Here is a 13,023-nt window from a genome sequence, read left to right as displayed (position 1 = left end):
CAAGTGTTTGTCCTGGACAAGAACTTTCATGCACGTCAGTTGTCTGTCATAGTGATATATAAAATTATTGTTCAAATTAAAAAATTAAAAACATGTGCCCAGTCTTTGTTACTGGGTATTGGCAGATCACTTGAGCAGTCAATCAGCACTGATGACTGCATAGTTACATTTGAGATTTAGTACTGATACTTATCTGAAATCAAATTAATTACACTTATATTTTATATTGATGATCATAAGCAAAAATTTGTCTTCAATCATTGCCTTTTTGCCAATAATAACTATCATGTCCATGCCCGTAAGCAGGGTGGAGTCCAGAGTCTACTTTTCAGGAAAAAATGTCCAAGGTGGTCCAAATTGGAAAGAAAAATCAACAAAGGGCACACTTTTTCATGTTAAACTGTTCAAAATAACCCCCAAAGAGCCATGTTTAGGAGGGAAGTTCACTTCTTGCATGAAGGTACACATTTTGAAATTTGTAAAGCAGAAAATTTTGGGCTTAACCTTGTGCAAAAATCTGGTGTATATGCCTGATCCCATTGCCACTGCTCCAGTTACACAAAGCATTTTCGGGGGGGGGGGGGATATGTATGGATATATGTTAAATGAAAATGTCACTGTATTTTCTACATTTACAATCATGGTGTGCTGAGGACTTGTAGGCTGTAACCCTCTGCGCATGTCAAAACATTTCTAATATGACTAATGGGTGGGGAAAACTTCTGTGACGTTGGTCAGAGTCAACAATATTGATTAATTGAACTTGTTTCTTCCATTTGCTATGTTTAATTTTGCAGACAAATTGAAGGAAAAGTGGTAGAAATTACAAAATTACAAGAAATTTTTGCAGATAAAGTTTTACAACAGGTTAGTATTTTATAAGCATATAGGTGCTACATTTATAACTGCAAAATATGAGTTACAACAAACAGAACTGAATACAAATGAGGAAGTTTGAACAATTTTATATAGGGACTGTGTTCTAGCTTTTTCTCCATGAGGTTGATAAATCATAATTGCCTTAAGGTTAAATACAATTGATTTTCAAAGCTTGATTCCAGAGGGGCGTAAGTTAATAATGGAAATAGCCATGCAGAAAAGAATGAACTCATGCGTACAATAGTGTATCAATCTGAACTAGGACCACGGACAAACCGCGGCTCGTGAATCATCCTATACTAGCGGGTACCCGCGCTTCGCGCGGGCCCCGCTAGGAGAGTACACGGGAGCGATCAGTGAAATGGGAAGAATATATGAACAGGTGATAATAATGCTGTGGCGATCATTCCCCTCACCCCACACAATTAAAAAAGAAGAACCAGGACTCTCTATAATTTGGTTCATCTCAAGTTCGGTAGTGACGTAGGTGCGTTTTTCGCTCGCCGCAGTATCGAATCTCGCGCATTAAGGTAAACGCCCTGAGTGTACACGCACGCGTACAGGGGCGATTTGTCAGAACGCTTGCGGCGTATCATCATCATCATCATCATCATCATCATCATCATCATCATCAGTGTTTTCTTCTTTTTCCATTAATGCTGTGGATAAAGAAACATTTGTTGAAAGATAATTAGTAAATGATGAAACCGATACGCTGCAAACGTCCTCCACGATGTGTAAATGATTCCCGTTCCCATTATTTCCTTTTTTTGTTCTGTACATTTAGTTCCCATATATCATGATTGAGTTTGTTGTATTTTTAAATAATAAATGTTCTTTTTCTCCTCTTGCTCCTCCTTTGTCCTTCCTCTGCTCCGTCTTTGTCTGCGTCTCCTTTGTCTTCTTCCCTTTCTTCTCCTTTACTGGTTTCTGTTTCATCATCATCATCATCATCCTTATCATCATCATCATCATCATCATCATCATCATCATCATCATCATCATCATCATCATCATCATCATCATCATCATCATCGTCTTCATCATCATCATCATCATCATTGGTGTTTTCTTCTTTTTCCATTAATGCTGTGGATAAAGAAACATTTGTTGAAAGATAATTAGTAAATGATGAAACCGATACGCTGCAAACGTCCTCCACGATGTGTAAGAACAATATCTCTATTTCCTGCTGGTTGTTCCCCAGAGCCGGGCAAGATTATAGCTATGTTCAGCGTTCGAAATTTTGGTTGTCCGTTCGCCCGGGACAACTAAAAAAGTCGCCGGACAACCAAAAATACTGATTCGGTTGTCCGCCGGACAACCATAAATCTGTAGCCAAAACTCACCTTTATACGAGTATCTTTTAGCCGATGGTAATATTTAAAATGTGAAACTATTTTGAATAAAATAAACGTGAATTTAAACGTGGTTCCACAACCCATGAGCTGCGAAACTCAATCGCAGCCGTATCTGTTTACTTTATCGAGCCCCTCGATATCGGAAAAAAAAGTTTATTCATCGGGGGAAGTTCAGTCCTTTGCATTCGATTACAAGGCTGGATTACAAGTTACAACCATAAAAAATGTGCACCACTGTTACTGAATAAGCTTAATATAAAATGCATTGTATTATCATCTTGAAATTTTCAGAAGAAATCATGACCAATGTAGTAAAAAACACCCATAATTTGTAGCCAGTATTTTATAAATACCCAACCTTGGACATGTGCATCGGTAAATGTAAACAGCTGGTTTGGGCATTTTGACACATGGTTGGTCGAGGGCTAGCATGGTTCCCAAATCTGTCAAGCTCTTGCAATAGTAAAATCATGTCTAAAGAAAAACTGGCTGTCAGCAAAAACCCAGGCAAAAAATCTGACCTCTGACCGTTGCTAAGTGATTGATGATATTATTATAAGACACGAGGCAATATAATGTGCATAAAAAATATTCAGATCAGATCAGTTTCAAAACACCCATTGTCTCTTTGGGGGATTTCCCTATGAACTCATAAATAATTAATGAGGTATATTTCAATGGAGAATTTTGCGTACATATTAAAATCTTGACTTCTTGAAAACAATCATGAATTCTGACGGACTTTAAGCATAAAATACGGCACAAACATGGATTTATTGATGATAAATAATTAATGAACGTACAACTTGTATTTTCTTGGATATATTTGATATTTTATTAGCAACAAGGTGAGTTTGGGGAAAGTGTGTGATGTGTGAATTATTTGGCGGCAGTTTATGTTTTTAAACTTGCAACTTTAACTTAAGCTTAAAAAGTTCATTAAAATTTCGGACAACCAAAAATATTTTCGGACAACCAAAAAATTTTTTGAGGTTGTCCGGTGGACAACCTCAAAAAATTGCTTAATTCGAACACTGGCTATGTTGCAGGGATAGGGAGGGGGCGACCATGATAGGACCATATGGGGGGGTTGATTGTGGGCAGTCGTTTTCGGCAATTTTCCTTTGGATTTTCTAAATTTTCAATTTTTAAAATTATCCTGGATGATATCTGTCGTGAAATAAATCAATGATTCTGTAGGCTATAATAGGCCTAGTAGGCCTATTTATACCCTGATTATGCAATATATAGGCCTACAACAATAACTACAACAACAATAACAAAACCAACAACCAATATTTTGTTATTACTAATTAATAAAAATAGGGCCTATATTCAAAAGCCGCGCCTATTAGACTAGTATAGGCCTAAAAATTCCTGAATTATATAATGAAAAAAAAACCGGGCAAAACAATCAATCGCTGCAGTCAGAAAGAAAGAAAGAAACAAACAAAAAAAAAGAAAAAACTGAGAGAAAAATAAACTAAACTAAATGGAATGGACCACATCGGGACTCGAACACGTACCAAAGTTTCCCAGCTCAAAACTATAGCATTATATAGTCCAGCGTGAGTCCAACTCGCTAACCGATTGAGCTGAGAGACATATAGAAATGATTGATCTCAAACTGACTATTATGGAATAGTGTATAACAGGCTCTTATGATAAACAAGCTCAATACCGCTGTAAATGTCGGAGGTATCGATGGCGAAAAACCTCTTTTTTTGCAAAAGTAGCTTAAATTTGGAGTGAAATTCAAATGGTAAAGTAAGCGACAGACATTTGAGAAATAATGTAGGCAGTTAGAAATCGAAATTAACGTTCCACAATCCAGATATCGATAATGTAACATAACAGTGTTTTGTGGTACAAGATTCTCGAAAATTGTTCTCCAAAACGGGCTAATAAAATTTAATCGGTACTGTATTTGGTTCTTCCCCATGGCAACATTATTTCTTCGGTCGATTTGTAGTACAATACATAAAAGGAGAAAACAATCATTAGGCGTGGTTTTATACGAGCGAACATTTGAAAAAACTGCATGGAACGCGTTTTTGATCTTGTGAACATGGTGCGTAAAAATGATTTAAACGAAGGAGTTTCAAACGGATTCTAAACATTTGTATAAACACACAAAAATAATGTAAAGATACATCCATGCACCAACATTTGACTCACTTCGATATTTGATTGCTGAGAAAACGTGGTTTTAGAGAACAACTTTATACGTCTTTTATATGTTTTTTATACGTTTCTTCGTGTAACCTTAAGTATTGTTTCTCACTGATCAAGCATAATACAATAATGCTGTATAAGTGTAACCATACCTACCCTAAAAATAGGCCTGTCTTAGAAGTGTGTTTTACTTTGAACATACAAAAAAAAATTGAAATTGTGATACAATGCTCCTCACAAACAGGAATTGCTTAAAACATATAAAGCAACAGAAGTATGTTGTGCGTTTATTCTCAGCCATTTGAGAGCAGCACAGTATTGGAAGGAAGGAAGGAAGGAACCACATGTGTTAGAAATGTACATACATGACATGAGGCAATAACAATTTGTACACAGGGTTCATCATACAGGTTCATACAGGTCCTACAAGTTCTTTTTGCCTGATTGAATGAGCTTTGCCAAAAAATTATAAAAAAACCCACCCACCTACCCACCCACCCACCCTATTGTTTTTATTCAGCCTGTTACCATCAATACAACAATGTATTAGGCCTAATTTTGATGTTTATACAGCGAAGAAAATGGAGAACTTAATTTGAACTTTTATAAAAGATATGTTATTAATGTTTCAAGCCTATTATGTGGTTTGCTCTTTTGTTTTGTCTTGTAGGAATCAGAGATAGACAGAATAGCGGATACAGTTGTAGGTACAACAGAGAACATTAAAGAAGCCAATGAAGATATAAGAGAGGTAAATAAACTCAACCCAGAAAGTATCGAAACGATTATAGATGGTCAGATATATCGGGAACTGAAATATATAGCAAAAACTTATTTAATGTATATAAAGCGCAGCTTTCTCCTGCGCATTTTGATACCTCTTTTGTTGCTCTACAATATCATTTGGTCAAGTTATGGACGCTTTAGTGGCTTCAAGTCGGATTTTGAAAGTTGCATTTTTCTATCTCACAATGAGACCCATTAACCAAATATTCATGGTCAAGTTTTGAGTTGAATTGCTCCAGTGATTTGGATTCTAGAATCACCGTCTGGCAAAATAAATTAATAAGTAAATAGCGCCATCATTTGTCGTCTCTCTTACATTTGTACAACCTCTGTTACCAGTTTCATGTGGAACGATAATACACAAATACGTATGTGAAAGCGAGAATGGAATGGCTGTACAAGAGACCGATTACTTAAAATCAAAGATGGCGATCGCGATCAAAACATCGTGACTCGTGTGTACCGAGCGAGTAATATTGTGCTGTAATTTGTGTCCAAAATGGAAGTTGATCGGAGCGCAGACATCAAGAAAATCGATCATGGAATAAAGAATGGTTGGAACTGGAAATGGATGGAGGTAAAAGAGGGATTTTATTTTTTAAAAGCTGATATTTGGTTAAATTAAAGGAGTATTTACATGACGATTTACTGCCATTTTACCCCACGATTACAGCTTCCTAAGGGCTCTTAACATGCAGAAACCCTACAGCTTTTAGTGACTTGGATTCTAGAAGCAAAAATGTGTATCACAGTGGCCCATAGAACAGCACATGATTTCTGGGACCCAATCAGATCCCATTGCAAGCATTAATGCTCGATCCAAAGATCAAACTAATTTGGTTCTATTGCTTTGGCAAAGAGTTGTCATTTTGATTGTGAATTATGATTGATTAAAAAATAATAAATAAAATAAATGTAGATATTTATATAGCGCTTTATGCCGTAAACAGCCTCAAAGCGTTTTACATTTATTCTGCCGTCATTAGAATATGTCGGAACCACGTTTGCAGCCTACAATTGCACCTGGGTGGGGTGAGGCAAGCTAGGCAAAGCGCCTTGCCCAAGGGCACAACACGGTGGTGGGACGGGGACGGGCACTTCAAGCGAGCTCTCAGATTATGAGTCCAAGGCCTTAACCACTGAGCCACCGTGCCCTATGATTATGACTGTACCTGCACAAATTTTAATCTTTCCCCAGAGTAGCCAGTGCACAACATTGAAAAAAAAAACCTCCATGTGCACTGGCTACTCTGGGGAAAGATTAAAATTTGTTCATCATATTAACCTAGAGAACTAAGTATAATAATTTTCATACTTATGTGACTTTGTGTATTTATTATGCAGTCCTGATGCCTTACGCTAGGAATGTGAAGAACATCATTCAAACCTAATACCTATAGATTTATATCTTCCGCTCTTCTCCAACATGCCTCTTTAGCCGATTTGGTTAGAGCGTGGTGCTAGTAATACGAAGGTCGCCGGTTCGAATCCGGTCGGATGCACTGGTTGGTGGGTTTTTTTTCAACGTTTATGTGCACTGGCTACTCTAGGGAAAGATTAAAATTTATTCATCCTATTAACCCAGAGAACTAAGTATAATAACTTTTCATATGACTGCACCTATTTACACTTAAAATACAAATGAAGTCTGTTGCAACTTGAGTGAAATCAATTACAACCTTTGCGCAGTGTAAACTAAAAACATTGGAATTTAACTCCAATCTTTTTTTGTTCTTTTCAGGCCATCAAGAATGATGCTGGTTTTAGAGTTTGGATTCTCTTCTTCCTCCTGATGTGTTCATTTTCACTGTTATTCCTGGATTGGTATAACAACTGATGACACTAGCAAACAATTGAGGACATTGACTGTATGATCATAGCAGTTTACAACATGCATCAAGAAGAACCCTATGATGTGATTTGCCAATGGTCTGGCTTCATTTGTATGGTCTGTGTAAACCAGAAAGATGGAGAGAGTTGGAATATATGGTGTGATTCTTACATCTGAATGATGTTATCAAGGTAGAGGAGGACATGGTAGGGCTTGTAAGGAGATAAAGCAGGGCTCAAAATAAATGGATGATAAGGGCAATTTATTTCACAAGTTTGCCCTGTTCAATATGTTCGATGGCATAAAGTACACAGGAGGGTTACTTTTTGTAGAAATAGCCAAAATAGCCCTTGTAATCAAAAACATATTTTGAACCCTGAAACATGGCACTACGCAAAATGAGATAATAAAGTAAGTATAATATAATATATGACTCATCTATAGATTACAATAATTGGTGTGATTGTAACATCTATTAAGCTTAAAGCATTGATCATGTTCATGCTAAAACTATCACCGCCATCTGCTTCAAAAGTATTTCAATTATCATACATGTGATAATTTATTAAGCATCCCAGTGGGCACAAAGGGCTGCTCGGATGTTGTGTCAACGTCAACACCTAACGTTGGGTGACGTTTGGCCAGAGGGTGAATATTTAAGTTTTTTTAACGCCAATATCTAACGTTGGGGAGACGTCCACATTTAACATTGTATTTAAGGGGGTGCTCCAATGTTGTGTTAACGCCAATATCTAACGTTGGGGAGACGTCCACATTTAACATTGTATTTGTATTTAAGGGGGTGCTTCAATGTTGTGTCAACGTTAATATCCAACGTTGGGTGATGGTTGGCCAGAGGGTGAATATGAAAGTTTTTTTAACACCAATATACAACGTTAGAGAGACGTCCACATTTAATGTTGTATTTGCATTTATAAAGGGGGCTTCAATGTTGTGTCAACATTAATATCCAACGTTGGATTATGGTTGCCAGAAGGATATCTTATTTTATTGCCCACATCAAACACTGGATCGAGAGACGTCCACTAACGTGGTATTCAAAATGGGTAGATAAACGTCAAAAAGTGACTTTGGATTTAGTTGTCACAATGTCATTAATCATCATCAATAGATTATTCCAATTATTTGGACTAAATTACGGAAAGAGTTCCATATGGCCCCTCCACATTAGTATATGTGTTTACATGAAACATTTTTTTTATTTTGTTTGGCCTTTTTAAATGAATAAACAGCAACATTAATTAAAATATTTGTTACATGTAAAAATATATGTGGAGGGGCTATATGGAACTCTTACCATATTGCTCAATTTAAAATTTGATGCCTGGGATCTAGGTGCAGTACACTATATATTGCAGTCCAGAAATGTTCAAAATTAGAATTTTATTTCAATTTCAAAAAATGAAGAAAAATTACCATTGGCAAAATATAATGGACTAAAACCGATGAGTTTTCAAGGGGATAACCCCTGAACACCTGATTTATTGATAAAATATAAAATAAAAAACTGCATAGCGCATTCGATTTCAAACTCCCATGGGACATTAAGAAACAAATGTATATTTTCTTTTGGCCTTAGGCTCCAAAAAACTTCTTGCAAAATGGTGAAATGCATAAATTGAAAAATCGTAAAAGCACCTTCCATAAGCATGGGCAACAGTTTCAATTTACATGATGAAATTCAGAATACAAAAAATCATGAAAGATGACATCTCTGCATAACGTTTAACTCTAACACAAGAAATTTAACTGATCGGAATGAGAACAATTTGTCCCGATCACATTAATAATAATAATAATAATAATTCATACATGGCTAATTTTAGTTCTATACAATTAGTTCACATTAGTTCTATACAATATATAGTATACCATGCTTGCTTGCCCGAGGGTTAAACACTCACTTAATTGTTACTACCAATGTCTTAAGGACAGCACAAAAAGTATCCGTCTTATTTTTCAAGTATCCGTCTTATTTTCCCTATCTGGGGCATACTTCAGGACTTTTATGCACTCTAGGACTTCAGATTCTGTGCAATTTAACTGATCGGAATGAGAACAATTTGTCCCGATCACCATTAGTTCTATACAATATATAGTAGGGTGCATCTAGTGCCCCTCATTTCAACCATATTTTTTGCTCCTAGTGTCAAACTGTGCCATTTAACTAGAAAATCATCCCTCCAAATTTAAATTCAATCGGAGGTCGGAAGGGGGGTCCACCGTGAGTTTAAAGTTCGGACAGAGGCAACCACTAAAAGTCCGGCTGGCAGCTATTGTAGTATACACTTATACAAACACATTAATAGCTGCCTTTATTGAAAGTTTTTAAAGTACTTCATATCTTAGACGGTACTCAATGAAATGAAAATCCATTTGAACTAAGCAAAAAGGCAGCTATTTACAGACATATTTGAAGTCATAATAATAGCTGCCATGTGCACGTTTCTCTATTTACAGCTGTTTCTGCATGGAAAATGGGTCCATTGTGCACTGCAAGCTTAAAGTTTGTACATGATAGGTGCCTTTTTAACTTAATGACAAACCAATCAGGCAGCTATTTAGTTTTCATACTTTATACTGTACATCACTATGGCTGCCATATGAACAACAATGTAATAAATGTAATGTATATCTTACCATTGCTTAATATTTATCAGTCCATATGATACAAAGTTTGGTAAATTAGGTAGGGTCATTCAGTTTACGCTTTCTCAGATTATGTGTCCGTTTTCTATCTTGCTCCACCACTTGCAAGACATTTTGATAATGTTCTTCACTCTGGGCAGCAGCTAGGAAATATGCACTGAGTTTCACACCATGTTCTGCTGCATCATTTATGACATTGACAGCTCTAACATTGCTAAGCGATTTATTTGCAGATAAGCTGAGGACTAGCTGCTGCCCAGAGTGAAGAACATTATCATTATGTCTTGCAAGTGGTGGAGCAAGATAGAAAATGGACACTTATCATGCACAAACTTTAAGCTTGCAGCACACAATGGACCCATTTTCCATGCAGAAACAGCTGTAAATAGAGAAACTATAGAGAAATTATTATGACTTCAAATGTGGATGTGCCTTGTATTGAGTATTGTCTAAGATATGAAGTACTTTAAAAACTTGAAGATGCCCTCATAGCAGGTTGTTGTGTTGTCACCACTGAGCCCGAGGAAGATGCCCTCATAGCAGGTTGTTGTGTTGTCACCACTGAGCCCGAGGAAGATGCCCTCATAGCAGGTTGTTGTGTTGTCACCACTGAGCCCGAGGAAGATGCCCTCATAGCAGGTTGTTGTGTTGTCACCACTGAGCCCGAGGAAGATGCCCTCATAGCAGGTTGTTGTGTTGTCACCACTGAGCCCGAGGAAGATGCCCTCATAGCAGGTTGTTGTGTTGTCACCACTGAGCCCGAGGAAGATGCCCTCATAGCAGGTTGTTGTGTTGTCACCACTGAGCCCGAGGAAGATGCCCTCATAGCAGGTTGTTGTGTTGTCACCACTGAGCCCGAGGAAGATGCCCTCATAGCAGGTTGTTGTAGTGTCACCACTGAGCCTGAGCAAGATGCCCTCATAGCAGGTTGTTGTGTTGTCACCACTGAGCCTGAGGAAGATGCCCTCATAGCAGGTTGTTGTGTTGTCACCACTGAGCCCGAGGAAGATGCCCTCATAGCAGGTTGTTGTAGTGTCACCACTGAGCCTGAGGAAGATGCCCTCATAGCAGGTTGTTGTGTTGTCACCACTGAGCCCGAGGAAGATGCCCTCATAGCAGGTTGTTGTAGTGTCACCACTGAGCTCGAGGAAGATGCCCTCATAGCAGGTTGTTGTAGTGTCACCACTGAGCCCGAGGAAGATGCCCTCATAGCAGGTTGTTGTAGTGTCACCACTGAGCCCGAGCAAGATTCCCTCATAGCAGGTTGTTGTGTTGTCACCACTGAGCCTGAGGAAGATGCCCTCATAGCAGGTTGTTGTAGTGTCACCACTGAGCCTGAGGAAGATGCCCTCATAGCAGGTTGTTGTGTTGTCACCACTGAGCCTGAGGAAGATGCCCTCATAGCAGGTTGTTGTGTTGTCACCACTGAGCCTGAGGAAGATGCCCTCATAGCAGGTTGTTGTAGTGTCACCACTGAGCCGGAGGAAGATGCCCTCATAGCAGGTTGTTGTGTTGTCACCACTGAGCCTGAGGAAGATGCCCTCATAGCAGGTTGTTGTAGTGTCACCACTGAGCCCGAGGAAGATGCCCTCATAGCAGGTTGTTGTAGTGTCACCACTGAGCCCGAGGAAGATGCCCTCATAGCAGGTTGTTGTGTTGTCACCACTGAGCCCGAGGAAGATGCCCTCATAGCAGGTTGTTGTGTTGTCACCACTGAGCCCCAGGAAGATGCCCTCATAGCAGGTTGTTGTGTTGTCACCACTGAGCCCAAGGAAGATGCCCTCATAGCAGGTTGTTGTGTTGTCACCACTGAGCCCGAGGAAGATGCCCTCATAGCAGGTTGTTGTGTTGTCACCACTGAGCCTGAGGAAGATGCCCTCATAGCAGGTTGTTGTGTCTCCACTGAGCCCGAGGAAGATGCCCTCATAGCAGGTTGTTGTGTTGTCACCACTGAGCTCGAGGAAGATGCCCTCATAGCAGGTTGTTGTAGTGTCACCACTGAGCTCGAGGAAGATGCCCTCATAGCAGGTTGTTGTGTTGTCACCACTGAGCCCGAGGAAGATGCCCTCATAGCAGGTTGTTGTGTTGTCACCACTGAGCCCGAGGAAGATGCCCTCATAGCAGGTTGTTGTGTTGTCACCACTGAGCCCCAGGAAGATGCCCTCATATCAGTTGGTTGTGTTGTCACCACTGAGCCCAAGGAAGATGCCCTCATAGCAGGTTGTTGTGTTGTCACCACTGAGCCCGAGGAAGATGCCCTCATAGCAGGTTGTTGTGTTGTCACCACTGAGCCTGAGGAAGATGCCCTCATAGCAGGTTGTTGTGTTGTCACCACTGAGCCTGAGGAAGATGCCCTCATAGCAACTCTCTTCTCGGTGACTGCAAGTTGGTGCCCAGTCTCCATCAAGCTAAAGGAAGACGTCCCCATCGCAGGTCTCTTGACAGGTACTACTGGCCGTTGTCCTGTCTCCACTGAGCTAGATATATACAACTCCCCAGCAGGTCTTTTCCCAGTGACTGCAGGTTGATGCCCCTCCTCCACTGAGCCAGAGGAAACTGCCTCCACAGCAGGTCTTTTCCCAGTGACTGCAGCTTGTTGTCCTGTCTTCTCTGAGCCAGAGGAAGATGTCTCCACAACAGGTCTCTTCCCTGTGACTGCAGGTCTCCCAGTCTCAACTGAGGACAGGGGATTTGTGACTGTGGCTGAAGGTCTCATGGAACTTTGCCTATCAATAAGATTGGTAAAGAGACAATTTGGTTTGAGTGAGTTTCAGCAATGGATATATAGCAATATTAGAAAAGGCTGATATGTCACGGTCATGCAAGGATTCAAATTCGCAAAACCGGTTTTCGTAACTTGATCTGCATACGAGGACCTAAATGGGTTCTTGTAGACTCAGTTGCATAGCCATGTTAGGCTATTGTTAGTTCTTGCAGTGGTTCTCGCTTCTTGGACTAAGGAGAACCAGTTCTGGTTCTTGTAGTCAATGACAAATTTGAATCCCTGTTCATGGATTAGCCTGCCACCATATAGCCACAGGATGCTAGTTGACAAAGCCCATGTTTTAACATGGACCACCATTTAGGTGTCCGTTATATTAATTGATACAATATTATATTCCAAAACGCAACAAAATAGAAATTGGGAGTCTTAAGGATTCTGTCATAATTCGTCGGCTGTATTCCATAGTGGCGTTTAGTGATTTTTGGTAATTTTTTTGAAAATTGGCACATATGTTTTTAATGATGTTCTTTTCATTTTTCTAAGTCTCATCAGTCAAAACTAGCTAATTAATAATAATTAATTAATTAAATGTGTCG

The 13,023-nt window shown here is 39.2% G+C and overlaps 1 protein-coding gene across 1 annotated transcript in view; it reads left to right on the top strand.

The window, feature by feature from the left end:
• LOC140148162 (syntaxin-18-like) overlaps nucleotides 1-10,309 on the top strand; it is a 32,153-nt gene extending 21,844 nt beyond the window's left edge. Inside the window, exons 9-11 of the mRNA XM_072170024.1 lie at nucleotides 798-867; nucleotides 5,086-5,166; nucleotides 6,943-10,309. Coding sequence (XP_072026125.1) covers nucleotides 798-867; nucleotides 5,086-5,166; nucleotides 6,943-7,038 — 247 coding nt within the window. The 3' untranslated portion in view covers nucleotides 7,039-10,309. The remainder of the gene's footprint in view (nucleotides 1-797; nucleotides 868-5,085; nucleotides 5,167-6,942) is intronic.
• Nucleotides 10,310-13,023: the final 2,714 nt, after the last annotated feature.

This window comes from Amphiura filiformis, chromosome 3, assembly GCF_039555335.1.
Source record: "Amphiura filiformis chromosome 3, Afil_fr2py, whole genome shotgun sequence".
NCBI lineage: Eukaryota > Metazoa > Echinodermata > Ophiuroidea > Amphilepidida > Amphiuridae > Amphiura > Amphiura filiformis.
This window is presented reverse-complemented; position numbering and strand designations above follow the sequence as displayed.